This window comes from Aedes albopictus, chromosome 1 (genome assembly GCF_035046485.1).
Source record: "Aedes albopictus strain Foshan chromosome 1, AalbF5, whole genome shotgun sequence".
Lineage (NCBI taxonomy): Eukaryota > Metazoa > Arthropoda > Insecta > Diptera > Culicidae > Aedes > Aedes albopictus.
The window spans coordinates 66431838-66459260 of record NC_085136.1 but is presented as its reverse complement, the minus strand read 5'-3'; the positions used below and the strand labels follow the sequence as shown (position 1 = coordinate 66459260).

Below are 27423 nucleotides of genomic sequence, written 5' to 3'. Positions count from 1 at the left end.
AGTGAATGAGTTTGTGGGAAGTTATCGAGTCGATCGATCGACAACGGATCAGATTTTCATCGTGCGATAAATCCTCAAAAAATGCCGCGAATGCCAGATCTCAACGCACCTCCGAAAGTTCGACGAATTCAGATGATGTCTGCATATGTCTGCGTAAAAAAAAAAACCTCACCCATTTTTTAAAGAACTTCCCATTGGCCGTGTTTCGATGATTTAGCACGAATCGAACGGGAACACATCCGGATTGTTTGCTATTAAAAATGGTTCGAATCGGTGCAACGTTCCGAAGTTATGACCATTGGCCAGTGATCTGGACCAGCCGAATCGGGAAGAAATTCCCATTACGAAAAGTCCCTGGGCCGAATGAGAATCGAACCCGTCGGAGTCCTCAGCATCTTCTTCTTCTTCTTTATGGCTCGACGTCCCCACTGGGACTTGGCCTGCCTCGCTTCAACTTAGTGTTCTTTGAGCACTTCCACAGTTATTAATTGAAGGGCTTTCTTTGCCTGCCATTGCATGAATTTGTATATTGTGAGGCAAGTACAATGATACACTATGCCCAGGGAGTCGAGAAAATTTTCCCGACCGGAACGGGAATCGAACCCGCCGTCTCCGGATTGGCGATCCATAGCCTTGACCACTAGGCTAACTGGAGACCCGAGTCCTCAGCATGGTGTTCTTGAATACCCGCGCGTTTACCACTTCGACCATATGGGCAATTGAGGCCTTGCTTACAAAAACACTTATACATATACTTGGCTCGTCACCCTCTGTGTTGTGGGTGTCGTCAAGTATGGTAGGGGGTCTATTTTGGGCACTTTACGCTGTGTTGAAAGATTGGCATCTAAGCCGAAAGAGAATAATATTGCGAAAAAAAGAGTGTTCATGGTGTTTGATCGGGGTTTGCCTTTGGAATTTAGCGGCTTATTTGGTTAAAGAGCTGTATAACTGTGTTGGAATCCCACCAGATTTTAGAAGATTTTTTTCAATTTGCCAATTATTCGGGACACCGTATCTTTCAAATACAAGCTTGCAGTATTATTCCTACGATTTCTCCAAAAATGCTTGCTGGATTTATCAAGTGATTATAGCTGATATTTATCCAGAAGATCCTGCTGTGATTCCTCCAGACCACAGATTTCTGCAAGCCTTCCTTTCGAGATGCTTCTTTTGATTCTCCAAGTAATGCCTTTTGGGCTTCTTCCAGAAATGCCTGCTAGCAGTCTTCCAAAGATATTTCTAAGGATTCTTCCTGAAATTTTTCTTAGAGTTTTCCTTATAATGCCTCCAGGTATTTCTCCAGAATTTTTTGCAGTGATTCCTTTAGAGGATATGCGTCATTTGTCAGAATAATTTCTTCAAAGGTTTGCCCAAAAATCCATCATTGAATTCATCAAAACATGCCTGCGGGAATTCCTCCATGTGTCCAGGGATTTTTTCATGTATTTCTTCGTGAATTTCCTCAAAAATTCCTGCTGAACTTACTTTTGGATTTCAACTTTCCTCAAGAGGTGCCTGCTAGGATTCCTCCAGAAATTCTTCTTATTTCTCTTTAGGGGATTTCTCCGCTGAAAATTCGTCACTCCTCCACGGATTTTTTTTTCAAAGGTTTCTCCAGGAGCTTTTCTTGTTTTTTTTTTTCAGCAGTGCCTGTTGGCCTTGCACCAGAAATTTCTCTTGAGATTTTCCAAAGGACTTCTTCAGGAGTTATTCTTGCGATTCCTCCACGAATTCATCTTGAAACAGTTATACAATTTCTCCAAGGATTCCTCAATGAAGTTCTTATAGGATCCTCAGAAAACACGTCATGTAAACTTCATTTTAGCCATGTAAACTTCCTGCTCTGACGGTTCGCATGGTACATCATGTATGTATGTGTTATGTCGTGCTGAGTCACATGGAATATAAAGGAATCACCAGATTTTTGATTTACCCATATCTTTACATTTCGATCTTCTTTATTTACTTTCGGTCATCTTCAGAAGATTCTGTCGAACGCACGTTTGTCAATTAAGTGTGATAAACGAACGTCCGGAAGAATCTGCTGAAGATGACCGAAAGTAAATAAAGTAGGCTGAAACGTTAAGAAGAATAAATGAGTTTTCAATTGTCTAAGTAGTCTAGTCTACAAATACACAGCCATTCATTGAAAGTATCTTGGAAAATGATAAAATCGACTACATCTATCATTTTTCTAGCAATTATGCATAACAAGCATTAAAGTAGGCAAGCCTACTGTGCAGTGTTATTGATTTAATAATAAAACCATTGAGCGGGGACATCTCGTACCAACCGCTCGCTTTTGTATAGCATAAAGTACAAAATCGGTGAGAGTGACGTAACTAAGAAGTTTAATGTCACTCCTTGAGTGTCTGCTTCCTGGGATGGAACACAGGTATTTACTCTGTGTAATGGGCCTAATGTCTGAGCTTAAGCCATCGCTCTCTGAAATAAAACAAAATACGATTTTCTGGGAGTGGGTGAGATGGGATGGAACAAAAAAATGTAATGTTTTGTGAACGTCGTCACAAGACAGGAAAGAAAAAAAACATGAAGCTCGAAACGATCCCAACCAATGAAAATCTAATAAAGGTGTGGAAGAAGACAACTCGTGTGCGTGAGATTCGTGTCTGGTGCAAAACATGTTACTACTATAACCAAAGCGAGCTCCCATAAGAACGCGTGTCAAATAGTGACGTCACTATTTGTGTTTACATTTTTCTCTCCTTACTAATACATAGCCATCTCTTTTTCTTCCCCACCTGTAATATACTCTCATTGGATCCCACCGATTAGTCAGAGAATTAAAAGTGACCAGATGATCAGAGCTCCAACGCGGGACATTAATTTGGAAAGATGCATAGTAAGGTGAAATCATGATCTTTTTTCTTGATAACGAATAAGTAATGATTTTTTTATTCGTAGAATACGAAGCACTCATTTCTTCTACCAAGCATATCTTTCTACGTTGTGAGCTTCGCAGAAGTGGGACAAACTAATAAACATTTTTTTACAGTCTTCAAAAGAAACCTGATAATTAAATCTAGCTGTCAAAAATGGTTTTAATATTTCAACTCTCAATTGCTTTCAAAATCAAAATTAAGGTGGTTCGAATTTCGTACACAACTGAAACAAAAATCGTTTATTACAGCATTTTTGCCTGACAAGCACGAAGTGAACTCTACAATTTTTTGAGGTTATTATCACCCCCAAAGTGCCTGAATATTTTAACCAATCTTCTGCTTGTCCAATTTTGTCATTTGCGTACTATTTCCTTAAAAGTAGCTCGGATGCTTCTCTGTCAACATTGATCAACATATTTATTGGATGAATTTAATTTACGAGCATACTCGTTTGAACTGCCAGTCAATGAAGGGTTTGATATTCACCAAAAAAAAAATAACACAGTCAAAATAAATTTCCGGAAAAAGTTTGCTATACTGTGCTTGGAAAGATTTTAACTTCGGGCAACGATTTCCCTCCAGATTTTTCATTTGACAGTGCGCAGTGCGCACTTACATAGTAATAAAAGTAGTTTTCTACCCTGAAGTTTGAACTTGAGACAGTTTCGTCTATTACTTTTGTAATTGTACTCTTGTCACTCTCTATTTTCTTCACCGAACTCAAAATGATGCTGCCTGACTGTGCATAAAAATCAACCAAATATTTGAATTTTTTTTCAAAAATAAAAAAAAATGCTGGGACTGCTGTCGTTTGATAAAAAAAAGCTTTCAACAGTTCAAACTTTACTGTAACCCAGAATCTTCATGTACTTTCTCGCAAAATTCTTTCAGTTTTTGAACTCTGATGTTGAAAGCTCCGTTAAAATGTTTGGTGTGATTTGTGCTTTGTACAAAACCGGTTTAACTATTTTGGCTTTGAAGTTACTACAATATTTTGAATGCTTGTTTATTTTTTTTTTTTTTGAAACGCGGGACATTTTTACGATTTGAGACGAACGCGGGACATTTCGCGGGACATAATTTGTCGCGGGACATTTGGTCAAAATGCGGGACTGTCCCGCGAAACGCGGGACGTCTGGTCACTTTAAGAGAATTCAATTGTCACCGAAGAACACCAATCATAATAGAAAACTGCACCACACAGCCCGATCTAGAACGAATTTTTACCGCATATATGGGAGGTATGCACTTCAAACGGAATCGCTCAAGTAATTTTCGTTCAGTGCATTATTTTTTCGTGATCGGAATGGTCAAGAAATTTAACACAGCAAGCCCCATTTTATTTGACGTTTCGTTTCAACTCCGTGCTAGGATCCGTAATAAAGCGACGCTTTATTATTTCTTGAGCGATTCCTTGCCTGAATTTTCCACGCATCGAGATAGGCCATGACATTTCTTACGATCAGCGTACTACCCAATAATCGGGGAAAATTATTCCTTAACCTTTTATGACTTTTAGGGGAAGGGGACGCTCTAGGGGGAGGGGGAGTCCGGCTTAGCGTTATATTTTCATACAAAAGGCATTACAAGGGGAAGGGAGGAGGTCTGAACTGGCAGATTTCAGTGTTATGTAATTTGTGTACCATGCCTAACGAAAAATTTCTTGATTTCCTTGGGCATAGAGTATCTTCATGTCTGCTATACGATCTAGTATTGTCGATCTTCCCCCTTCTCGAACGCGACGATTTGAATCCGCCGCGGATGAAACCATCGCCAGAGTCGTCGCCAGCCAATCAGCAGGCGGGAGTCTGACGTTTCTCCGATCTCACTAACACAAACAGCAGTAGAGGTGGTGCTTGATTCGTCGCGATGCTTCAGCAATGCGGACTGGAAGTTGGCAGCGCGTTTTGTTATGAAAGCAATATACATTATATCGGAAATACCTACACATGTGGCCATTGCCAGAGGAAGCTCTCAGTTAATATCTGTGGAAGTGCTCATTAACACCACACTGAGAAGTAGGCTTTGTCCCAGTGAGGAAGTTACGCTTATAAGAAGAAGAACTCGGAAGTGAATGTGACTTTTTATAAGTGAGTGTTCCCATCCCTGGCCGGGAGTTGTATAGTGAAAGACATCACTATGTAGTAAAAAAACTTCAATAGCACATTATTTCCAAGTTGTTTGACTGTTTGAACTGAATCAAAATGCCTTTTTTACTGGAAGGACGACAATTTCCCAAGACAAAATATCTTAAAAATGATTAAATAAAAAAGACGAAAAAACCGCAAAAGATTTGAATGAGTCTAATCAGTTTTGTTCCTTTTAATTCCGCCCTGTTAATATGCTCATCCTTTGACAAATGCGTATATTTCGAATACCACTTGTAATCTTCCTCAGTGTAAGTTATCCTCTGGATTTGTCAAAGGAAAAGTATAAGCCGAACAGAACGAAATTAAAATGTACAAAACTGATTACATTCATTCGAAGAGCCCGACCAGAAGCACATAACAAGATCATAACAAAGTTATGGCAACTGTTGTTGGAAATAACAATAGTTGATATAATTCTGTTATAAGGAATTTTCCATGTGAATATCAATAACAAAATGATGTACCCATTTGTTATAATTTTAGTAACAAATTTATAACACAACTTGTTTTATTTATTCATACAGATATATAAAATTTGTTATATTATGCATTACAAAATTACAACCTCTAACATAATTTTGAAACACGTTTATTGCAATCTTTGTTATATATTTTGTAACAAAATTATTTCAGAATTTATAAGATTGTTTGTGTTGACAAAGATTGATATTCTTTGTTATTTTGGTCACTCGAGCCAAGAGATTTATAACAAAACATGTAACAAATTTGTTCTTAAATATATAACAGAACTAATTATAATTTTGTTATGATTGCGCATGTTTACTATAACAAAATTTGATATAATCTTGTTAGGATTATACCTATCTCAACTTGTTTTATTTTTGTTTAAATTGGAACGAGTTTTATTAGATTTGTTGCTATTTTAACTACTAATGGTACGTGTTTTAAATATTACAACCGTTGTTACAAAAATTATTTCAACAAAATAACACAACCTGTAATAATTTTGTTTTTTCCATCTAGTCGGGCGAGTATTCTGCTTAGAGGGCTTGGAAAGTCGGTATAAGACCGTAAAAAACTGCGACAATGTTGCCATCTTTTCAATGGATATGCTGACTTTTTGTGGGATATTCAGTATATTTTGCGTTGTGAAAACTTGTGTCGTCTCACCTGTATATTTATTAAAATTATAGTTTAGATATTTTGAGATTCCTTCTCAGCTGCGTAACTCAGACTGGACTCACCACTGGACTGTGCACTCAGTTTTCATAAGTGCGAAACCCTGTATAAAAGTGAGCTGGTGTCTTCAGCGCACTAGGACCTGTCCATAACCTACGTAGACTCTGTAGACTCGAAAATTGTGTAGGGACGAAAGTCTACGAGGCGGGAGGGAGGTCTGAGATTAACAAAATTTAGTTTACGTAGTTTATGGACAGCGCCCTATTTCCTCGATCTTAGTGCTCCGATAAGTGCTCCGAAGACATCGAGTTGATTTATGAAATTGCGCACTCTTTTATTGCGTTTTTGCACTTATGAAAACTTCTGCGATAGTCCAGCGGTGCGCAATATAGTTTTTTTTTCTTTCGGATTTGTGCGTCATTTGAGGTTCGGTGCGCTGTGTATTCATTATCCGAGATTCATTACCTATCAGAGAATGGAATTTAGAAGAGTCTATCGTTTAGCGCGCGTTTTCGTAATGTTTACGAATCTGTAACAATTCAACCTTTACTTCTTGGAAGTAAAGCCTTTTGTTTACAAAACTGTGGTATGAGCATCCTTATTTGGCCTTATGCCCCCATGTTCATTCTATTCCAAAAACAGTTGACTTAAGCACCAATTGTTTTCGTTCCTTTTGTTATTGTGCATGCTCACTCCTTACAAAAATACAAAAATAAAAAAACAAAACAAATAGCGCTTATTAGCTTTATTTTCAATAGGATGGAAATGGGTTCCGTTCCCCTCCTAAATGATGCTACTTAAATAAGAACATAAACAAGATGAAAACAAACTGTAAAAAACATGGCGACAAGTGAAAGCTTATTCTGAATTTTTTATTATTATTATAGCTTTATTATAGAGACCTTCAGCCCGAGGCTGGTTCGTCTCTCTAGCTTATTCTGAAATTGATATCGATTACGGGCGCATAGTACTAAAAAAATAGAAAATATGTCAGATCTGTGTCATTGAAATGAACTACTCCGTGTTACTTATAAAAAGGAAATGAAATTGTATCAGCGAAATTAAGTAGGTGTTTTCGCATTGATAATATTTTGTCAGTTACGTCCTATTACTCCAGAAAGGAATAATTGGTAATAAATTGTGCATAAAAGAAGTTACCAGCACCGGAGAAATAATTGGATGCACATGAATTGGTGAGCTCGTTTCAAGCTAATGTTTTATTGTAGAGGAGCGGACCTGGTGTGATGGTTGAAGAACAGCTGAACACCGAGCTTGTTAAGCGAAAATGGACTGTTTACCTTTACAGTTGTTGTATTGAACCTCAGTAAAATGCATTGAGTAAGGTGGGACAAAGGTTCGAGTCTAGTGGAGCTCATAAATAACTGAAACTCTTGTTCCACTTATAAAATAATCCGGATACCCCTAAAACCCCAATAGTCCATTTTACGAGCCATTTTTATGAATAAAATTTTGACAGGAGGATACGTCCTCACCCGTGAAAATCAATATCATCATCAACATTGTTGTCATTTCGTAAAATGGCTCTTTGCTTATTGGTGTAAAATGTGCAAAACTTGGTTTTCAGTCTTTCATTAATACCTTAAGAATACCTATCATTGTCATCTGTGTTGCTCTAAATACACTTCCCCACACTTGCACAAATCTTATTTGACTGTGTTGGTTTTATTGCATTAAATGCATTAAATTTCATTCAGGCCAATCATATCTAGAGGCTATCTGCAGAAGAGAGGCTCTCTTTGGTTTCTCTCTCTTTTGTTAATATCTCAGCTGTTTATTTGAATTATGAATGTCTCCTTACATAACAATGTGGTTAAAACTATCGTATTTTGATTTGTACTGCAAAAGTAGTTGAAAAGTGTACCATTACATTGCAATAATTGAAAGATAAAGTGAAAGAGAGCCTCAGATAGGACCTATTGAAATGTTTGGCCTGAATTTGGTACAACTTCGGTACATTTTGGTTCCGGTGGTACATCTGGACAGTAATGGGCTAATGGATACAAACAAGAAGATTCCACCTTTCGTTTTTTGTCAGTGAACTACGCTCCAGTTTTCGTCTGTTTTTAAAGCAGTTGTTTGCTGTTGACCAGCAGTTGTCCTAAAACTGCCTACTTATTACGTAACACCTTAAATTCCCACCCACAAAAAAGCACTTCGCCCATCATAAACATCAACTAACCTAGATGACATCACCGGATTTTAATCGGAACATAATCGCAGCATCACTGTCATCTCCAGGGAATTTTCACCCAACTTTCAAACCGTAGCTAGGTATCTGACATCTAACGCAGTTGCGTGTGCGCGGTCGCAAGTTTTGAGCTTTGAGCTTTATCGGACGCACCCAAAAATGGTAATTTTGCGGCAACACAAACAATACCTTACCTTTCGCTTCTGCACCTACTGCGATTGTAGTCAGTCAGTGTGCGGTCATCTTAAACGCGCGTCAAGAATGCGCAGGGGAAAAGATAAACATAAATAAACAACCCGCGCGCACCGTTGTTAATTAATTTTGTAATGGACCAAGCACGAGACATCTCCGAGATACACAAGCTACCAATCCAAATGACGTCTTTTAAAGAGCTGTAAAAATGCGATTGTGGAATTTTGTCCCCGAGAAAATTGCATGAAAGATTAAATTTAGATGAAGAGACGATTATGGGCATTGTCTGTGGTCACGACGAGCGCTTAAGAAGAGCCTCTTTGCAAATTGTGGTCTGCATAACGAAAGATTTATGGTTTGATGACGGGCTATAAGGCCGAAATTGGACTATGAGACGGTCATTTTGAAATAAACGAAAAATGGGACTAACACGCAAACTTTTACCACTTATATAGCAGCTCTGCCAAAATGGCTCGACAGTTTATCTAAAAAAAACTCCGTGTATCATACTCAACAGAGAGCGTTCCAGTGAAGCAAGGACAGGAGAGAAACGAACTCACTGCAGCGAGAGAATCGATCTCAAAGAGAAAGTGATAGCTCAAGCCTATGCTGCCATGGATCGGAACCATATGCAGGAATTCTGCGCAGCATTCGATGGTGTGTGTAGAAATATTACGCTAAGCGGCCTCTTTCTACAACGATCGGGAAAGCTTGGCGAAGGATAATATTATGAAGGCGTGGCAGTGTAAAAGTATTACCCTATATGCTTAGAAATGGAAGAGAATATCCAAAACGTTCTTGAACATTTCCATGACGCCAATTTATCAATCAAATTAAGACCAACCAAGCAGCCGTCATTATCCCCATTCCGGCTCTTCACATCTACGGGGCTCAGTGAAATTAAAACCTTGCAAAGGGAATCCAGTTTCATCGGGAGGGAGCAACAACGCGAGCGCACAGCTCGTTATTGTGCAACTGTTACGCCGTGCTGCCTGGTCCAGATCTACCATCATGATCATCATCGTCAACTTCATCTCGCTTCCTTCTTCTCATACCTTCCTACATACTCCCAGTTTCATGGGTGAAGAAAACTACTTTCGACCCGTTTTCTTTGGGCACCAGCTACATGCGACAAGGTGCAAACTAATCGCGCGCGCCACGGTCACACCAACCACCGCACCGATGAATGAATCGTGGACGTCTACTTAGTGAGTTGCAGGGGCAGAGAGAAGACCTAGATTGAAATTCCACGGGAACGTAGTTCAGTTCGGCTTGGTTGGGGTTTCGGGGTTTGAGAGCTGAAGCGAATACCACACGTGCCTAAGTCAAAACGATTGGTCTGTTATATATAATCTTAATTGGCATGGCAGGTTCGGTCAACATTGTTGCAACATAATGGGGGGGGATTATAATGATGTCTCCCGATATGCGATGGAAAGGGAGAAGAATGCGAGTACCTTTCATTTTGCAACTTTGTTTGAATATCAGTGATAACGTGTATTAAGTAATACGCAACCGGTGTAATCTGCATAATTATAATACCAGTAAAATAGCATGGAACGAGCTCACCAATACGTAAGCAGTAAGCACTCATCTATCCCTCCATTAATTCCAAATTGTCTCGTAAAATAAACTATTATGAGCTGAGTATGATGGGGTCGGCAGAATACAGTTTCCGCTTCTGCTTCTAAGGACAATAGCATAAAACGAGCTCACCCATGTGTAAAAAAGGCTTAAAGGCAGCCAATTATGGAAATCTCATCGCGCAGACGATACAAAGCAAAGTGATGAGTCGTAACAAATTGCAGAATTGGTGTTTATTCATTCAGATATACCTATATTCAAGTCCCAAACATCGTAGCTTTTAAATAGAAAACGCGTCTGAGTGCCAAAATACCCAGCCCTGGCGCCGATTTCCACGCATCGTCGAAAATTGTGCCAAGTTCAAGTATTTCTATTCGGATGCGACCTCAAAAAACCTCATAGCCATATACTTTCATACGCTTCGAAGAGCAATCCTTTGGTGAAAATTAACCGGCGATCCGGCCCGGCGGTTTGTGGTCTGCCGCCCATAGGTACATACATATATGACCGTGCCCAAAGCGAGCCCATCAAAGCGCCGAAATCAATCAAAATCAAGTCCATCTCATATCTAAACAACAACAAACAACATTTGCGCTGGCTGCTTTCGTTCGGATGTCAAGCCGTGTCCAGAGGGGATTCCCGCTAACCACGAAAAGCAGATTTCGCGCTGCTTAAGACGCATGGGCACAAGTGCATCAAGCCAAACAACAACAATCCACAACTCTAATGTGTATGTATCTTTTGTGCTGCGCTCGCGCGGTTTGTAAAAGTGCGCCCAACAAGCGGAAAGAAGGTCGAGCGCGCCTCCATCGGAGCAGCCATGTTGGTTGGCCGGGCCGCCAGAGCCACAGAAAAGCGGGCTAAATCAAGTCTCGTTTGGCGGTTTCCCTCTGGTCGCTGCACCTCGCGGTCCCACCGCTCGCTCTTGTTTGATTGAATCAAACATCTAGCGCAGTGATTCCCAAAGTGGTCAATATTGTTCTATGCGAAAAGCGAAAAGTGATGTCCCAAGTGACATTTCGAAGTCAAATGTTCCTTACAACCATATTAAAACCCAAATAAATCCGTTTTGGTTTTAATATAGTTTTCAGAGCCTCCGTTATTCCTCGAACTTAAACTGTTGAATTCTTTTGAATCCTCTCTAAGGATAGATTATCGAAGGTTCATGTAAACCGACTGAAACTTTCATAAAACTCTCAAATCAAACCGCTGTAAACACTCACCCATTTGCATTACCCCAAGAAACTTCCTAAGATATCCTTAATTACCCTTGGCACCTTGAGAGACACAAAAAAAAAACACCATAACTTCTCTCAAACCTTTCTTGACCCGCTCTCTTTAAATTCTCCAGAACCCTCCTTTCCCTAAATTTTCGTTTTCCTTTTCTCCTCTGATCATCGCCTTGTGACATCTCTTCCAACTCGTCCTAAAATCTCTCTTGCGATCTATCTAAAAACATTAGAACATTTCGAATCAACACCTCATACTCCAAATGCCCTCCACCCTTCTTAAACCACTGAAACCTGCTCGAAAAAAATCCGCTTCCTCCTCTCTGAAACTCCCAAAACCTCTGGCTTCTCTCCACGAAACCCCTCTTGTGCTCCCCATAAACCCTCTTTGCCGTCCTAACTCTAACCTAAATTTCTCCCGCTCCCATCCCATTAAATGCCTCTAGCAACTTCTTCCCTATTTTTCTTTACATTTCCCTTGTCACATCCCTTATGGAACTGGAACCCTAATGAACCTCTCTACACTGCCTTAATCCTGTCTTGCACATATTTGTTCCATCCTTTCAAATCATTGAACACCCCTTGCTCTCTTTTCCTAAATACCCTGAAACCTCTCTGAATCCTTCCTGGCATTCCCTTAAATTCTTTTAAAATTCACAAAAGCATACCCCGAGAGCCATGTTTGGGACTCTCAGTTTGGGATTGGGACCATCCATAAACTACGTAGACCTAGACGTAGACTTTTTGGGGGAAGGAGGGTCTGACCAAAGTCTATGGACGAGCTTGGTGGTCTAGTGGCTACCGCTTCTGATTCATATGCAGAAGGTCCTGGGTTCAATCCCTGGCTCGTCCCTTTCCTCCTACTTTGTATCTTTCTATCTACTTTCTCTTTCACTCTCTCTCTCTCCTACATAATACATCTCATGTATATTCGTATGTTCGTACCGATCGCTAGAACCAGAAACGGATTGAAATAAAGCCGTTTCCTAGGCCGTTTCCCTTCCTTCCAACTTTCATCACATCAAGCGGACTGTGCCGCTTCACACACCCAAAATAATATTCACCTTAGGTTTACGTGAAAGCATACATAGATTTTTTCCACTGTACTTTTCACGTAGAACTCACTGGGGGGTCCGGTATTGCAAGACCAGCCAGATCCTAGTTCATTGTATGCAGTAGTCAGATAATAAATATGTGATTTTTCAGTTTAATACAAACAGCTGTCAGGTTACCATTACGTGAAACTCCAATACATCCTATTGGATTTTGCAGATACCTTTCAAATGAATTTTCATTATATTATTTATCCTTACCTGATTATTCAGTGAATTATAATATTTTGTTCTATATCATTAATTCACATCAAAATTGCAATATTCGTCATGCAAAATCAGTTTTCTTTAAATCCAGACATCGGCCAATTGCATTTTCAAAGTACATTGGATTTGACGTCTGAATTCAATGAAAATTGATTTTGCATTTTAAAAAAAATGCGATTTTCAATGGGATTGATACACTTTTTATAAAAGGATTCAATTTTATTAAGCGTTTTATTAGAAAAATATTTAATAATATCATTTTCATTATAAATAACTTGTTGATGAAATAAATGCATTGAAACTTCAAATGTATTTTACCACAAATTTTTGATTTTGATTGATTAATTTCATCTCATTATACTTTTCTTTTGAGAATATACGATAAATTATTTCGAATCAGATATACATTTATTTTTGGTATTTGGCCTGTCTTACATTGGCATCATTCGTTAAAGGTGATCTTAGGGCGAAACATAAATTTGCTATTTATACAAAAAACGTTCACTGGCAAACTTGCAAAATAGTCTATACTGATGACATCTACTATTTGTGTACATCCTTGTGTTTCATATGCTAAAAAGTGCTCATTAAATACAGAAACCTGCCAAACTGCAAGGACAAAATAAAAATCGTTATTGAGAGATATTATTTCTATGATCTCATAAAGCGTCATGGTGGAGTGTTCTAGCTTTGACAAAAATTGGCCAGTTTTATAACTCGTCCCCTTATAAACAACGGAACTAGATAGCATTAAATTGAATTGTGTGTTCAAGTTTAATGGTTGAATCAGTTTTCTGAAATAATTACGAAATCGAATATCATATTTCTGAAAGTTATGGTTGACGTCTGGTTTAAAAAAGCACTGATTTAGTAAGTCATGCGAAAATTGCAAATAGGACTTTATACACAAGGTAAAACAAATGTTCTTCCTTGATGATATCGCATGAGCGTATTGTTTGAATCCTTTATGCTTGGCTTCATGACGGAAACACATCATATTTTGAATTGGCCCTGAACATTGAATTACGCTAGGATAATGCAAAACAAAGTGATGTTTTGGCTTCAGATCTGTTTTGAATAAATCTGTGTACATCGTATGATGCGAAACAATCAACTTTCGTAATTTAGCAATGTCTTGAGAAGAAAATGAACGTTTTAAACACATTTCAACTAGTTCTACTAAATTAAGGGCATATTTCCAAACTGGGTCATTTTGTGGGACGAATTGACCAACTAATAAAGTAAAATAATGACAGAAATGACGCATTTCATTAGAAGTCATTTTGAACAAAACGGATTTACGCTTTTCTTTGCTGATATATGTTTCTCTGATGTCAGGCATTCGTAGCAATTCATTATCTACACAAACTTCCCCTATTTTCTTCCTACGATCGTTCAGCTCATGAATGGTGAAAAATGACTTTGAATAAATACAATAGTTCAAAACTTCTTCGAATCCGTATTTGCAAATTCCGCTGCTAAACAAATCGTGCATACCGTCTGCACTCTTATTCTCTACTACATGGAATGATGGTAAGTCATTAAAAACTGAGAAACTCGTAATACCAGTGTCACTATGCCGGTTAACCTCAACATCTTCCTCATAATCTTGTCTTCGCCTCATGCAGTCAGCATGTTCCCTGATATCGGTTTTAAGCAACTCTTTGGGTCTCCTACAAAACCGACAATAGAATGTTGCGTTAAATCCACTGGACAATAAGAGCATAGAATGTATGCCTAGATTGTCGCCTTGCAATAGGCACATAACAAATCGAATAAATATCGTGTCATTATTCACAGTTATGTGAATCCCTTCTTGCTCAATCCGTTTAAATTCATGCACTAATTCAGTCATTAACTTATTTACTCCAACTGCTTTGATGTCAACTTTCTTAATCATTCCTGCCACAAATATGTTGGATAATCTTGATGAAAACTGTTGATCAATTGTGGGAAAACTATAATATATCCCGCACACGGAATGTCGATTACTGTGGGAGCTTTGGGAATCATTCACCTCAAATTCATCCGAATAAAGCCAAACTGGTATGACAATATCATTTTGGTACTTCGCTCGTATTTCTTTCCATTTCGATCCGTTTACAAAATTCGAAATTTCTGCAGATTTTTCTAACTTAGTCATGTTTTCCATAGTCTGTTTATATACATTGTTGCATTCAAAAAAAGCTTTAATTTGGCTGGCAATTGGCATGACAACCAAGTAGCTGCTTTTAATGTCTGTGTCTAGCTCCAGATTTATTTGGTTTGAAATAATAGCATTCTCGTTCACTGTAATTATTTTTGGCAATTCTAGTCCTGTGGTTCTTATCAAATACGTAAAAAGCTTATGATCTGAATTGAATGGATCAAACATGTTTTTCATCTTATTTATGCAACTTTTCATCTTAAATTCTTCGTTTGGATTTTCAATCGTGACATCTAGTTCTTCAAATTCATGGGCGAGTTCTGCCAACATCTCTGATACATCTGTTTGGATACTGTAAACATCTTTCCTTGTAATATTATTTTTTGTGTGTAGACTTAAAGTTAAATTGAGAGCGGATCTGTCGATTTTCGAATAGTTACTACTTCCTGCATTTAGTTCTTCATTTTCTTCTGTTTTTTGCTTCTTGGTTGTTTGACTGTAATCCGATTGTGATGTTATCTCTGTGTTAGCTAAGTGAGGATTTTTGATCGGTGTGTTTTGACATGGGGTTTTACAGATATCGCGTTCATGGCCAATGATATGCTTCTTAAATGGATAAAATTTTGAAAAAACTTGAGTGCACGCCAAAACGGTACATTTGTACCGGTAGTCTACAGGGAGATCATGTTGCTGTTTAAGGTGAAGTAAGTAGTCGTTCACGGTTTGGAAATCGAGGTTGCAGTTTACCAGCATACACGCAATCATGATGACGAATCAGCAGTCAGGTTTTTGCGTAGTTTGATACAACTTGCGTATAATTCCCGCTGAGGAATTCGGTAGACGATGTCGCTTATGGAATACCGCACCAGCTTCGACTGTTTGGAATATGGTAGTCCTAGAACTGCTGTGAATTTGATGAGCACGTCCAGGGCCCTCGCTGCTGACGGTAGTTCGTACTGTATGTCTCCGTAGTAAACGAAAAACCGGCCAATCATCCGGTTCAAGTCGTCACCAAATACTACCAGCTTCGGTACGACTGGTAGACTTCGTTCGGCATATGCAGAGTAAATCGTTTGAATTTTAGACGCCGCATCTTCTTCATTCCTGGCAAACACAACAGTATCCTCTTGAGCCACGGATATTGTCGGTTTGTATCTGTACCCTGCCGATATCGGTGGCAACACCGTATTGAGCGCCAGCAGAAAGGCACAAATTCTGGTATCTAAAAAAAGATAAAAATTTGAATATTATTCTCAATGTTGGTGTAGGTGTCTTCCAGAAAAAAAACGAAACGTTTCTGCAGTAATGCGTTAAAAAAATTAAAATGCATTGGGCACTGTCCATAAACTACGTAGACTCAATTTTGGTACTCTCAGAACCCCCCTCCCCCCTCGTAAACTTTCGTCCATACACAATTTTCAAAATTTGTAAGGACCGTAGACTTTGGCCAGACCACCCCGTCCCCCCTCAGAGTCTACGTAGTTTATGGACAGCCCCTTACTGGAAGATTTGTCAAGGGCCGCTTCAAATATGACGTCCATCATTTTTCGGGAATTTTAGACCCCCTCCCTCTGTCGCGCTTTTTTGTATACCTACTATATGAAGTATCACTCTTTCTCAGACCCCCCTCCCCCTTAAACGACGAACGTCATATTTGAATGACCATGAAATCTATTCAAAAAAAATTCTATTGGATCCTCTGATGGCATTTTTGAAAAAAAAAATCTTCCTTCCGGGATCTACGATTTAATCGTACTTGATTCAAATGGGTTCTATACGCACGGCGGCTTGGATCCCGTGTGCGATGTCCAGTTTAGCAGCGGTGCGACAATCGTCAGAAAGTGTCCTAATCCTTGTTTTCCCGGTCCATTCAGCTCCAGCACAGTATCCGAATGCAAACAAACAACCGATCAGCATATTTATCAATGCTAATAACTATACATTTTTATACTGATACTGATAAATAACTATAAGTTTTGATACTGCATTTTACAACGCTACGAGTTGATCAAATATTTATTTTTTCATGAATGAAAATTGACAGCTGGCAAGGTTCGACATAAACCAACAGGTCTGTGCCTCAAAAAAGGTGGCAGTTTGAGTGCAGTCACTATATATACAGTCTGGTGGGTAGACCTCCGAATCTAGCTCCGAACTAATTCGATCGGATATTGACAGTTTTCTCGAACTGCGGTTGCGGGGATTATTGTACCGCAAGAATAATTTAATGGTCTGAAAACAAAAGACAGTCAAAAGATTGAACTTTCTCTAGTATTCCTAGTAAGATATTGCAGCTGCTAATTTCCAGGATTTTCCGGATTTTCTGTTCGCCAGACTGTATATATAGTGACTGTAGTTTAGGGCAGTTCTTAGCGACAGTAGTGGGTGTATAAACAAAACAAAGTGCGTTTAGAGGCCGGTCAAACAAAAAGTGATTCTAACAACAACAACAAAATAATAAAAATTGAGTGTTGTTTTGTTTGCATTCATGCTAAACCTGATACACGTACAGTTAATTTTGTTAAATTATTGTGGGCCAATACAGCAGACGGAAGAAAAAAGTTGGTCATTCTCTCGCAATTAAGATTAAGCAGGAGGTAAATTCAAAAGTTCTTTGTTGTTACAAATATGATTACGTTATAACCGAGGCACTAACTACCTAGATGGCATGAAGCGATATTCAAGATTCGGTGCTCCTTTTCCCAAACAGTTGAACTACAGAGCATAGACGGATAGAACCAAACAGAAGAGACATTAACTGCAAAATAAGTTTGATCAGCATTGTGAAGGAGATCAGCAGTATTACTCGATGAGCCAAATGTACATCAAACAGTAAGTCTTTACTTCAGTTTGAAAAATAGTGGTTTGCCTGATTTATCGTAACTGGGCTCAATTAAATTGCTTCGAAAATCTTTTGCCTGAAATATATGTTCCAGATTTAACCGTTGTTAGGATTGCTTAGGAGCCTCTGAATGCCCCTCCGGATTGTCGATCTGACCGTATTATTGAATAATATATATCAATATGATAGCATTTACCTTCACTAGTACTGTCGAAGTGCTTCAGTAGTGCACTAGCTGATGGGTCAGTCGCCTGCTTCTCGATGAAAGGTCTGGCAGCGTTACAAACCTCTTTCAATTTATCCAACTCAGTCGGTGCTTCTGGGTAAATCGATGCAAAGTCTTTATCAATCTAGACAAAAGAATTTATACATAAGTTTTACTTGTTAATAGCTACACCTGCATTAGGGAACGTTCAAAAATTACGTCCAACAATTGGTGGGGGTGGGGGGGGTGGGGGTCTACGAAAGTGTATTAGGTATAGGAAAATAGCGTGACAGAGGGGAGGTCTAGAAATCCTGAAAAATGATGGACGTAATATTTGAATCTTCCCTTAGATAAATACTCACCAGTTGGTATCCGAATTCCTCTTTATAGTGCGGAAACTTCTGCAATAATTTAGCAGCCGATTTTTGTTTCTGCAGCAGCGGTTGCCTGAAGCTGAAGCTCACTGGCCATTTGTCCAGCACTGTTGACCACGGTTGCACGTTCAGGATCAGCCACTGAGTTCCTTCATTTACCGCTTGAACCTTTTGCGGGGCGGAACTGGGTTTCAGCTTCTTCACGTGCTCATCTTCTCTAGCTTCTTCCTTCCGCTTCTTTTGTTTTAGGTTGCCGATCTTGTTGGCTATTTTGCCGCCAGGGTTTTTGCGGTCTCCCCCTCTCGGAATGTAATAACTTTCCTAAAAAATATTCTTTTAGTGTTCTAAGCGATTATTTTAATATCATATGTTAATACGAACCTTCTTCTCTGATTTGAATAACGTTGTTATGGCCAAGCTGTAGTTTTCGAGGTCCTCAGAACGCAGGTTTCGGTGTAACGAAATATGGTAGTTGGCCACTATTTCTGCCAACTGCTGCTGCTTCGGCTCGGAGAGTTCCCCATGCTCCGATCTGCGTAAAATATCCTTTCCTTTCTCGGACGAAAGCAGCAGTCCGTTAAGCCACTCAGGGTTAAGCGTTATCAGCCTTGATGTATCTGGCCGCGATTGCTGGTCTGGGTACGACTGCACAGATGGGGATGAATGCTTATTTACGTCTTCAGCCACTGTATTAGTTTTCTCGGACTGCGAAGTATCCAATTGGTCCGACGGCGACTGTACTCTTTCTTCCGCAAGAGGTTCAGGCTGGCTATTTTCGACGTCGGTACTTTTTTCTCGCAATTCCTCCTTTTCTTCTTGCTGTGACTCTCCTTGTTCTTCCTCGGGTTGGGATTCCTGTTCTTCCTCGGGTTGGGATTCCGGGTGCAGAATGATCTCGGTGACGATTTCAAAATGCTCGTCGGCTTTCGGCAGTGAACTGGAAGCTGCCGCTTCCGGTGGCTCTTGAAGTGAGCTTCCGCTGAGCAGCAGTTGTGCTATCTGTGTTTTCTGTAATTAGAAGCAAAACAAATCTCATTTATTTGAGAACTAAATATTGTACGCACAAGAACTTACGTTTCGCTTCCTCCACGACGTGATACGCTCGAAAAGATTCTCGTACGACCAATTTACTCCCGTTTGCTCCAAATACTCCTTTAAATCCTGCAGAGACAGCGTCAGCAGCTCGTAAAGTCCAATATCACACTCTGTAATGGTTGTTATTATTGTTTGACGTCCTTTTACGATTTATTTTAGTAACTTACGCTCAAAAATGTCCAGCAAATCGCGAGAAATATCCAGGTCTGCAAGTATGTCCGACGCCATGTTGATTTTTTGATAGTTTTTTTCACACTGGAAAGTCACGTAGCGTCAATATGTTACACTACGCTAAACTGCTACGTAACAATCACCTAGCATGGATATGACAATATGTGACTCGGATGGGAATGTCACGTAGAAATTACGAATCAGTAAGAAGCTTTTATCGGAATCAGATAAACTAGGAATAAGGGACACAAATTTCAATTCACGTGATGATTCACGTACATCTAACGGGAATATTTTTTTGCGTGCAGTAATCTTCACACAATCTATCGCTTTACGCCTGCCACCCTTGCACCAATGCATGATCCATGTTCCAAAAATAAACATTTCCCACCAACACACCAACATCCGCATGACCTTGTGCAGGCGCAGAGGATTCAACGGCCTGCTGTGGGCAAGCGATTGCAATCATCACTTCCCGAGTAGAGGAAAAGAGCTCAATAATAGCATATTTTGATATGGAGATCAAAAAGTGATATGGGTTTGATTGACATAAGAGATAAAAGATCTAAAAATAAAATCAAAAATTTACTCCTGGAACATCATCATCAAATCATATTTAGATTTTGTAAGATCTAACCAATAGCAGCGAGCTATTCGTATGATCTTGAAATATCAAATTTTGATATTGTTCAGATGTTCCAGGAGCATTTTTCAGATATTATTTTCAGATCTTTTATCTCTTATATCAATCAAACCAATATCATGTTTTGATCGTCAGTATTTTACCTCTACCCGGGTTCCCTCCCCTTCCCCATTGACCTGCAACCTGACGCAGCAGGCGCCATTGCCGCCTAAATATACAAGACCACCAACGCTCACACACTGAAGATGCCTGTAAGTCTCAAGCAGCTATCTCATTGGTTCCTTGTGTGAGTGTAGCTGATCTGGCGATACTGGAATAGCAACTACGGGCGGTCAATCAAGCACAAGCTCAAGCTCAAGGGGGGTCTGACCAAAGTCTATGCTCCATGTAAATTTCATTTTTTTTGTATGAAGGACAGTCTACGTTTGGTCTGAGATGGTCAAAATAGGGTCTACGGGATTTATGAACAGCCCCTTTAAAACACCCTCCTTTCTATAGATTCATATAGACGGTGGACCACTTGATTCGGAACTTTGTCATTAGGAGGCAAACCATTAACAACGTACGGAAGTGTTTACAAAGAAGAGCGAGGGGTTTAAAGACGCGCCTTGCATTAATATTTTGGATTTCATACAAAAAATCTTACAATGCAGGTCTAAAAATACAAATAAAAAACGAAGAAATGATGGGTTGTTGAATTGGAACTTCGTCACTCCAAGTGATCAGAATCCTGAGTATATGATGTATAAAATTTGCATGTTCACAAACGCCATCTATGTATAGAGTTCCGAATCGAACGGCCCATCATCTGTAAGTCCTAAAACTACCCAATAACTTTTCCCAAACTTCCATCTTTCTAAAAGAACCAAATTCTGAGATGCATGAAATATGAAATTTCCATCCTCACTAGTGCCACCTGTATGTGCAGTTTCAGATCAAACATATCATACACCCGTGCAACAACTTTGCTCGGGTATATCGGGATTTTGATCACTAAAACATAGAGTCTTGGGTAAAATTGAATGCCAATGACTAACAGACGATGGACTTCAATTCGGAATTCCACATATAGGTGGCGCCACTAAACATGCAAATTTCATATCTCATATCTCAGGATTCTGATAACTCGGCAATCTGTGAGCAGAATTCTTAGATATGAAATATAAAATTTGCTTGCTCATTGGCGCCACCTATATGTGGAATTCCGAATTGAACAGCCCATGTTCACCATGTTCACCAGCACCACATATGCATAGAATTCCGAATAAAAGGGTAATTCATCTGTAACACAGAGAACAATAGAGGTAATTAAGCTATAGAGGACGAATGACGCTGGCGTCACTGCCGAAACATCTCTTGCTGGCGGAGATAGGCCGGGATATAAATGTCAAAGCGAAAAAGTGAAGTTTGACAGATAGATACCCGACATGTTTGCGAACAAGAACAAAGGAAACAGCAGTGACATTCGTTCTCTATAGTTTATTAACTCTATTCAGAGAACAGACATCCAAGCTGGACAAAAATCCTCTCTAAAGCTGCGTAAGGAATCAATTTTTTTAAGCGTTGAGAACACTAGCGTCACCTAAGCAGCATGTTGATACAGTCAGTTGTGAATATGCATATCAATATAAGATTTATATTCACCACTATCAGCAGCGTGGGAACTTTGCGATAGCAGCGCCGTGTAGCCACTTGTGTTGCCATTTCAAATGACCGTTAAATTCCTTACACAGTTTTGGAACTGGAATTGGATGTCTGTTCTCTCTGTTTCTATGTAGTCAGAATCTTGATGTATATGGGATCAAACACTAAATACTTACATGCTCGCTATCGCCACCTAGCGAATAAATAATGAATTTATGAAATTTACACAAAAAGCATATAACTTTCCGAACAATCCACAGTCGTTCATCTAATCCCATCCGAAGGATTTTTGGATTGTGAAAAGAAGATAACCATATGCAACTGTGGAATCGAGTTCAGTTCTAGGCCTGCTGGCGACGGAGATAGTCGAGTGACTCCGTAGCTTGAAGGAATAGAAGCGCCCGTCTAGCGAATTGGGAGTCGTGAGTTCGAATCTCACCGGATTACGTGGGTTTCTTTTCATAATTCAAATCTCAATTTGTTCATCGAGCACATATTCTGTTGTGCATATGGATGTCAAAGCATTTTCAACAGTGTAATTTCCCACATGCCAAAGCAAAATCAAGAAATTGACATTTTTCCGAACTAGTTTACTTAAGACACCGATCTTCTAGAAAGTCAGGATCATGAGATATAGAAGAACTGGGATCAAAATGGCCTCCAGGTATCCGAAATGGATCATCATTAAAGGTTGCCTGTTAAGTTTTAACCAAAACTATTGATTCAGAAACTCCCTCAGAGATTCCACCAAGGTATTTCTCCAGAAATCCCAGAAGAGGAAATCCACATGGGATTTGTACATGGGGCTCCTAAATATAAGGATTTCTCCATGCACATATTCAGGGGTTTCACAAGGAGTTCATCCAGATGTTTTTAAGGGTTTCCTCTAGAGACTTCTCCATGGACTTCTCTAGAGATTTCATAAGTAACTCCTCTTGACATTTTCTTAGGTATTCCTCTAGGGATTTCTCCAAGGGTTTCTCCAGGAATTTCTCTAAGAACTTCTTCGGAGCAGAAGAGATTCCTCACAAAATTCCACTAGGGATTTATGTACCCAGGAGTTTCTCTAGAGATTTATACAGGTATTCTTTCTGAAAATCCTTCAGAAATTCCTTCTGAAGTCTCTCTGGAGGGATTCCTTCAGGGAATCCTTCGATTTTTTTCCTGAATTATTATAACAATTATAATTTATTTAGTTCTGATTACAATACCGTCCACACGACGTATTCCTACAAACGATAACCATGTTAATTTGGCTCACACTTTGACAGTTCTCTCTGCACGATTGGCTTACAATGGCCGCCTATGCATATCGCTATAATGTAGGATTACTAGTGCTGACCAAATCGAATTTTCACTGGAGTTCTTACCTTCCTGGACATCCCGACTAGAAAATTATATCTAATTTATATCATATTGTGTTATGATGTTATGATATTTTTCTATAACTTATTATGTTATAAACTAGATACAGGATGATGTTAAAATAACTAAAATTGTAACACAAAGTACACTGGTTAAATCAAGATGATAATCTATTTTGTTACAATCAGATCAAAATTATAACAAAATGTGATATGAAATTTAGCTTTAGGATTACTAGTTTCTATCAAAATGTGATACAATTGTGTAAAATTATTTTCTAAGTGTCGACAAATCAAAACTAAACTGTAATACATTGAGTTATTTATAACATAACGTGATATAATTGAGTTATTGTCTTTTGAAATCACCAAGGATGTTGAACATGATTATATCAAAATGAATTATGAATATCATGGTTTGATATAATTAAGTTATATTTTTGTTACAATTTTCTAGTCGGGCAGTTTTGCTAAAATATGGATCATAATGGTTTATCGGGATTGCAAGGCATAAGAATTTAAACTGACGAGGAATATTCTACAAACAATTCTATTGCCAAATCATTCTAGGCATGCTAAACACCTCATTAGAGTTTCGGGATACACTCCTCGTTTTTTTTTGTTTGTTGTTTTGCTGAAAACTGCATTATTCTAGCTGCAGTCGCCATCATGTTGTGGAAATGAGCTTGTAAGTCGGACACTCCACTTTGGCAACGTTGATGTTCGACTAAATTCTTTACACAGATAGAATTGAAGTTAGTTCGCGAGAACAGTTTTCCCTTCTGGGTGTTTGAGATGTTTCAAAAGGAGGTTGTATCAGGATGGTTGCGAGGGTTTCGGAGGCGTCCAGGGGAATTACAGAGGCTTACGGGGGTTTCATAGGTAGTGCAGGAAGCTTGGCGGGATTTGGGGGGGGGGAGTGGTTTGAGGGGATTTCGGAGAACTTTCAACAGGTTTTAGGGGCATTACAGGAGACTTCAGGGCGTTTTCAGGTGTTTTCGAGGATTTCAGGGGCGTTACAGGAGTTTATAGGAGTCATTTCAGTGAGTTTCACAAAATTTTCAGCAGGTTTCTGAGGCGCAGCAGGGAGTTTTAGGGACGTTTAGTGAGGTTTCATAGCATTTCAAGAGGTTTCGAGGGGGTTGTAGGGGCATTTTGTGGTGATTTCTTAGGATTTCAGGGGCGTTATAAGGGGTTTTTGCAGGCATTTCAGGAGTTTCAGTGAAATTTTAGCGGATTTCGGTGCCGTTACATGGGACTTACTAGGTGTTTCAGGGGGTTTTGGAGGGTTTGAGAAGCGTTACAGGGTACTTAATCCCAGCAGAAAGTTGGGGCCTATATGAGCCAGACAAACATGCTCAACCTGCATTATGCCATCATGGTGCGTAAAAGCTAACAACTTAGGAAGGTTAAGGAGGTTTTCAAAGACATTCAAAGACATTGGTCGAACGACATTTGGCCGAATGCCATTTGACCGCAACATGTTTCGAAGAAGGAAAAATCTGACATTTTTTTTACAGTTATAACGCCTGCTAATCCGGTTATGGTCACACTGGAAAGTATAGCCTACTAGCTGACCCCGGCAAACTTTGTCTTGCCTACTGCGTTTTTTGACGTTTCAAGTCTTTAGCCAAGCCCAAGTCCCCGTTCAAAATGTATGAGGAATCGATTTTCAAAAACTCTCAATTTGTTAATGTTTTATGCCTCATAAACCTTTCTTGGGTGAAAAATAACAGATCAAAACTAAGACGACCCAAATCGGGCCCTATATATATATATATATATAGATGATTAAAAGAGGAAATATTTTTGATTATTATATTGGCAGCTAGAATGTTACCCAGAGTTTGTCTGCATATCTAAATTCATATGATCATAATTCGGCTGTTACCGGCAACACTGTTGATGAAGTCGCAACTGAGCGGCTGTCGCCGAGCGGACTGACAGATTGGACAGCAACTGACAGAACAGAAAAAGACAGACCCATTCAGACTTTGCTAGTGCACATATAAGCAGCATTTTGTTCGCAGTGATAGTGAATTTATTGGAGTATTTCGATAGTTTCAAGTGAGTTTTTGGTTAACTATTTGTTGAATTGTTATACTAAATTTATTCCGTTATAGTCAGTTAGAAATTACATCAGTTTCCGAACACAGTGAGCACCGCACAGTGCATAATTATTACAGTCAGTTGGTTATTGGCAGAAATTAACTTTATTCAGACAGTGCCAAACAGTATATAGGGAAGTGGAACCATCTCGGCAGGGGTCCTTTTTTGGGCAGTTTTCTGCTATAACTTAGCCAATACTGAACCAATTGACACCATTTTTGGAACGCAATGAGATACGTATAGTATCTAGCCGTGTACAAAATTTCAAGTCAATTGGTTTGGAATTGACTGAGTTACAGCGAAGAGTGCCCAAAATACCGGCCACTGCCCAAGTGATTCGCTAACATTTAAATTATGTAAATTTCTATAGATTATTCGACCCACGATTTTCCGGTTATGGTCACACCTGGAAGAGACAGAAAAATACCAAAAAAAAATTAACTTAGTGTCTGTTTACTGACCACCGACTAAATGAACTGCTAAGTCTGCAACTAGAAGAACGGTGTTTGTTCCGACGATCGGGAACATCGGCCAAACGACCCTTTCGGCCAGATGGCATTTGGCCAAATGTCGTTCGGTGAAACGACATTCGGCCAATCGGCATTTGGCCAAATGGCCGGACACCAACAAAAGCAATGTCAATTGTCAATGGATGTCAATGGATTTATTCAACTTTGCAACTCCATATATATTTTATTTATTTTATTTTAATTTGTATAGGGTATGTGTTCCATCAGTAATCTCACGCTCACATTTTCATCTCATTCGAAAACAAGCGATTACGGCACCGATTTACTCCGTTCTTTTTGTTTTCATGGGTGCTCACTTCTAACAAAAAATACAAAAATAAGAAACAAAACAAACAGCGCTTCAATCCTTTGTTTTTCGTGGGATGAAAATGGGAGCCACATGCTTAATAAGGGAACCAATACCCTATATAGGGTAATCGTGCTCTTAGTTATCTTGCGCTCTCAAATTCGTCCTATTTGAAAACAAAGCGATTGTGGCACGGATTGATTTTCTTTTTTTCTGTTATCATCCATGCTCACATCTAACAAAAATACAAGAAAAACAAACAAAAACATAGCGCTTCATTCCTTTGTTTAAGGAGTAGGATGAAAATGGGAGTATATTTTTCAGAAAATCATCCGGTAGCAACTTCTATCTCTACTTTTGTATGGACCGGCGGGGCTACATGCAACTAGTACAGTGGTTTTTCGATTTTATCACGGTCAAAACAAATTTTGCCGTGAATTCAGCGAAACCGTGAATTTAGCGAAATGAAAAATAAATGTGAATTTTATACTAAAAATCGAAAAACTACAACATTTTTAAATCGTTATTAAATTTTTCAACTGTTTAAGTAATCTCGATTTTCTAATCAACACACTTGGGCACAGTCCGTAAACTACGTAGACTTATTTTGAGTAATCTTAGACGCTCTTCCCCCTCGTTGACTTTCGTCCATAAAAAAATTTAAAAAATAAATGTATGGACTGCAAGCTTTGGACAGATATCCAAATGTTTTTTTTTCCTGAAATGGCATGAAATAAAACTAAAATATTGATCATTTTTGAAAATTATTTACACATACAATACATAACAGCTAGTGAGGGGTAAAGATACATACATCAGTTTAAATTCGCATTAAAACAAACGAACGGATGTATCGATTAGCATAATTTTTGCACGGTACGATCTGTCTTCAGAGTGGCTGTGTTTATAGGAAAAGTTATGAAAATCATCTGAAAAAGTATTAAAAATGTAAAAATACTGATTTCTTTTTGGCTAATAGAACTCAACATGATCAAAATCAAAATCAATCTATAGTGAGGTGCTGCAATAAGCTCAACAGTTGTCCAACCACCTCAGCTTGGCAAAACGAAGTCTGCCGGGACAGCTAGTATTCAAAAAAAAAAAATACAGTTGACCTAAATTAAATTTATTTTGCTTCTTTTTTTATTTGCTATGAAATTAAGAATCCTCTTACATCCTCTCCATTCGCTATTCTTGTTTCAATCTCATAGTCAATACTACTCCAGACTGTAGTTAGCCTTAAATGGCAGTTACGCAATATCATGTTAATGTTCTGTGCTATTTTATG

The 27423-nt window shown here is 38.9% G+C and overlaps 3 protein-coding genes across 3 annotated transcripts in view; all 3 read right to left on the bottom strand.

Moving 5' to 3' along the window:
* LOC109413950 (uncharacterized) overlaps positions 1 to 27423 on the bottom strand; it is a 321405-nt gene that overhangs the window by 172250 nt on the left and 121732 nt on the right. The window lies entirely within an intron of this gene.
* LOC134285060 (uncharacterized) lies at positions 12459 to 17270 on the bottom strand. Its single transcript, XM_062845061.1, has 2 exons — positions 16629 to 17270; positions 12459 to 16094 (listed from the first exon to the last, which is right to left on the bottom strand). The coding sequence occupies exon 2, from the start codon at positions 15635 to 15637 to the stop codon at positions 13169 to 13171; it is 2469 nt and encodes an 822-aa protein (XP_062701045.1). The 5' UTR covers positions 15638 to 16094; positions 16629 to 17270; the 3' UTR covers positions 12459 to 13168.
* LOC134285058 (glutamic acid-rich protein-like) lies at positions 17647 to 19828 on the bottom strand. Its single transcript, XM_062845059.1, has 3 exons — positions 19556 to 19828; positions 19368 to 19498; positions 17647 to 19301 (listed from the first exon to the last, which is right to left on the bottom strand). The coding sequence occupies exons 1-3, from the start codon at positions 19614 to 19616 to the stop codon at positions 18657 to 18659; spliced, it is 837 nt and encodes a 278-aa protein (XP_062701043.1). The 5' UTR covers positions 19617 to 19828; the 3' UTR covers positions 17647 to 18656.

Bases quoted from the DNA above. Each gene is read 5' to 3' on its own strand.
- LOC134285060 (XM_062845061.1), bottom strand. From the start codon at position 15,637: ATGATTGCGTGTATGCTGGTAAACTGCAACCTCGATTTCCAAACCGTG.
- LOC134285058 (XM_062845059.1), bottom strand. From the start codon at position 19,616: ATGGCGTCGGACATACTTGCAGACCTGGATATTTCTCGCGATTTGCTG. The intron at 19,499-19,555 runs GTAAGTTACTAA...CAACCATTACAG, and splicing joins TTTGCTGGACATTTTTGAGC to AGTGTGATATTGGACTTTAC. The intron at 19,302-19,367 runs GTAAGTTCTTGT...TTCTAATTACAG, and splicing joins CGTCGTGGAGGAAGCGAAAC to AAAACACAGATAGCACAACT.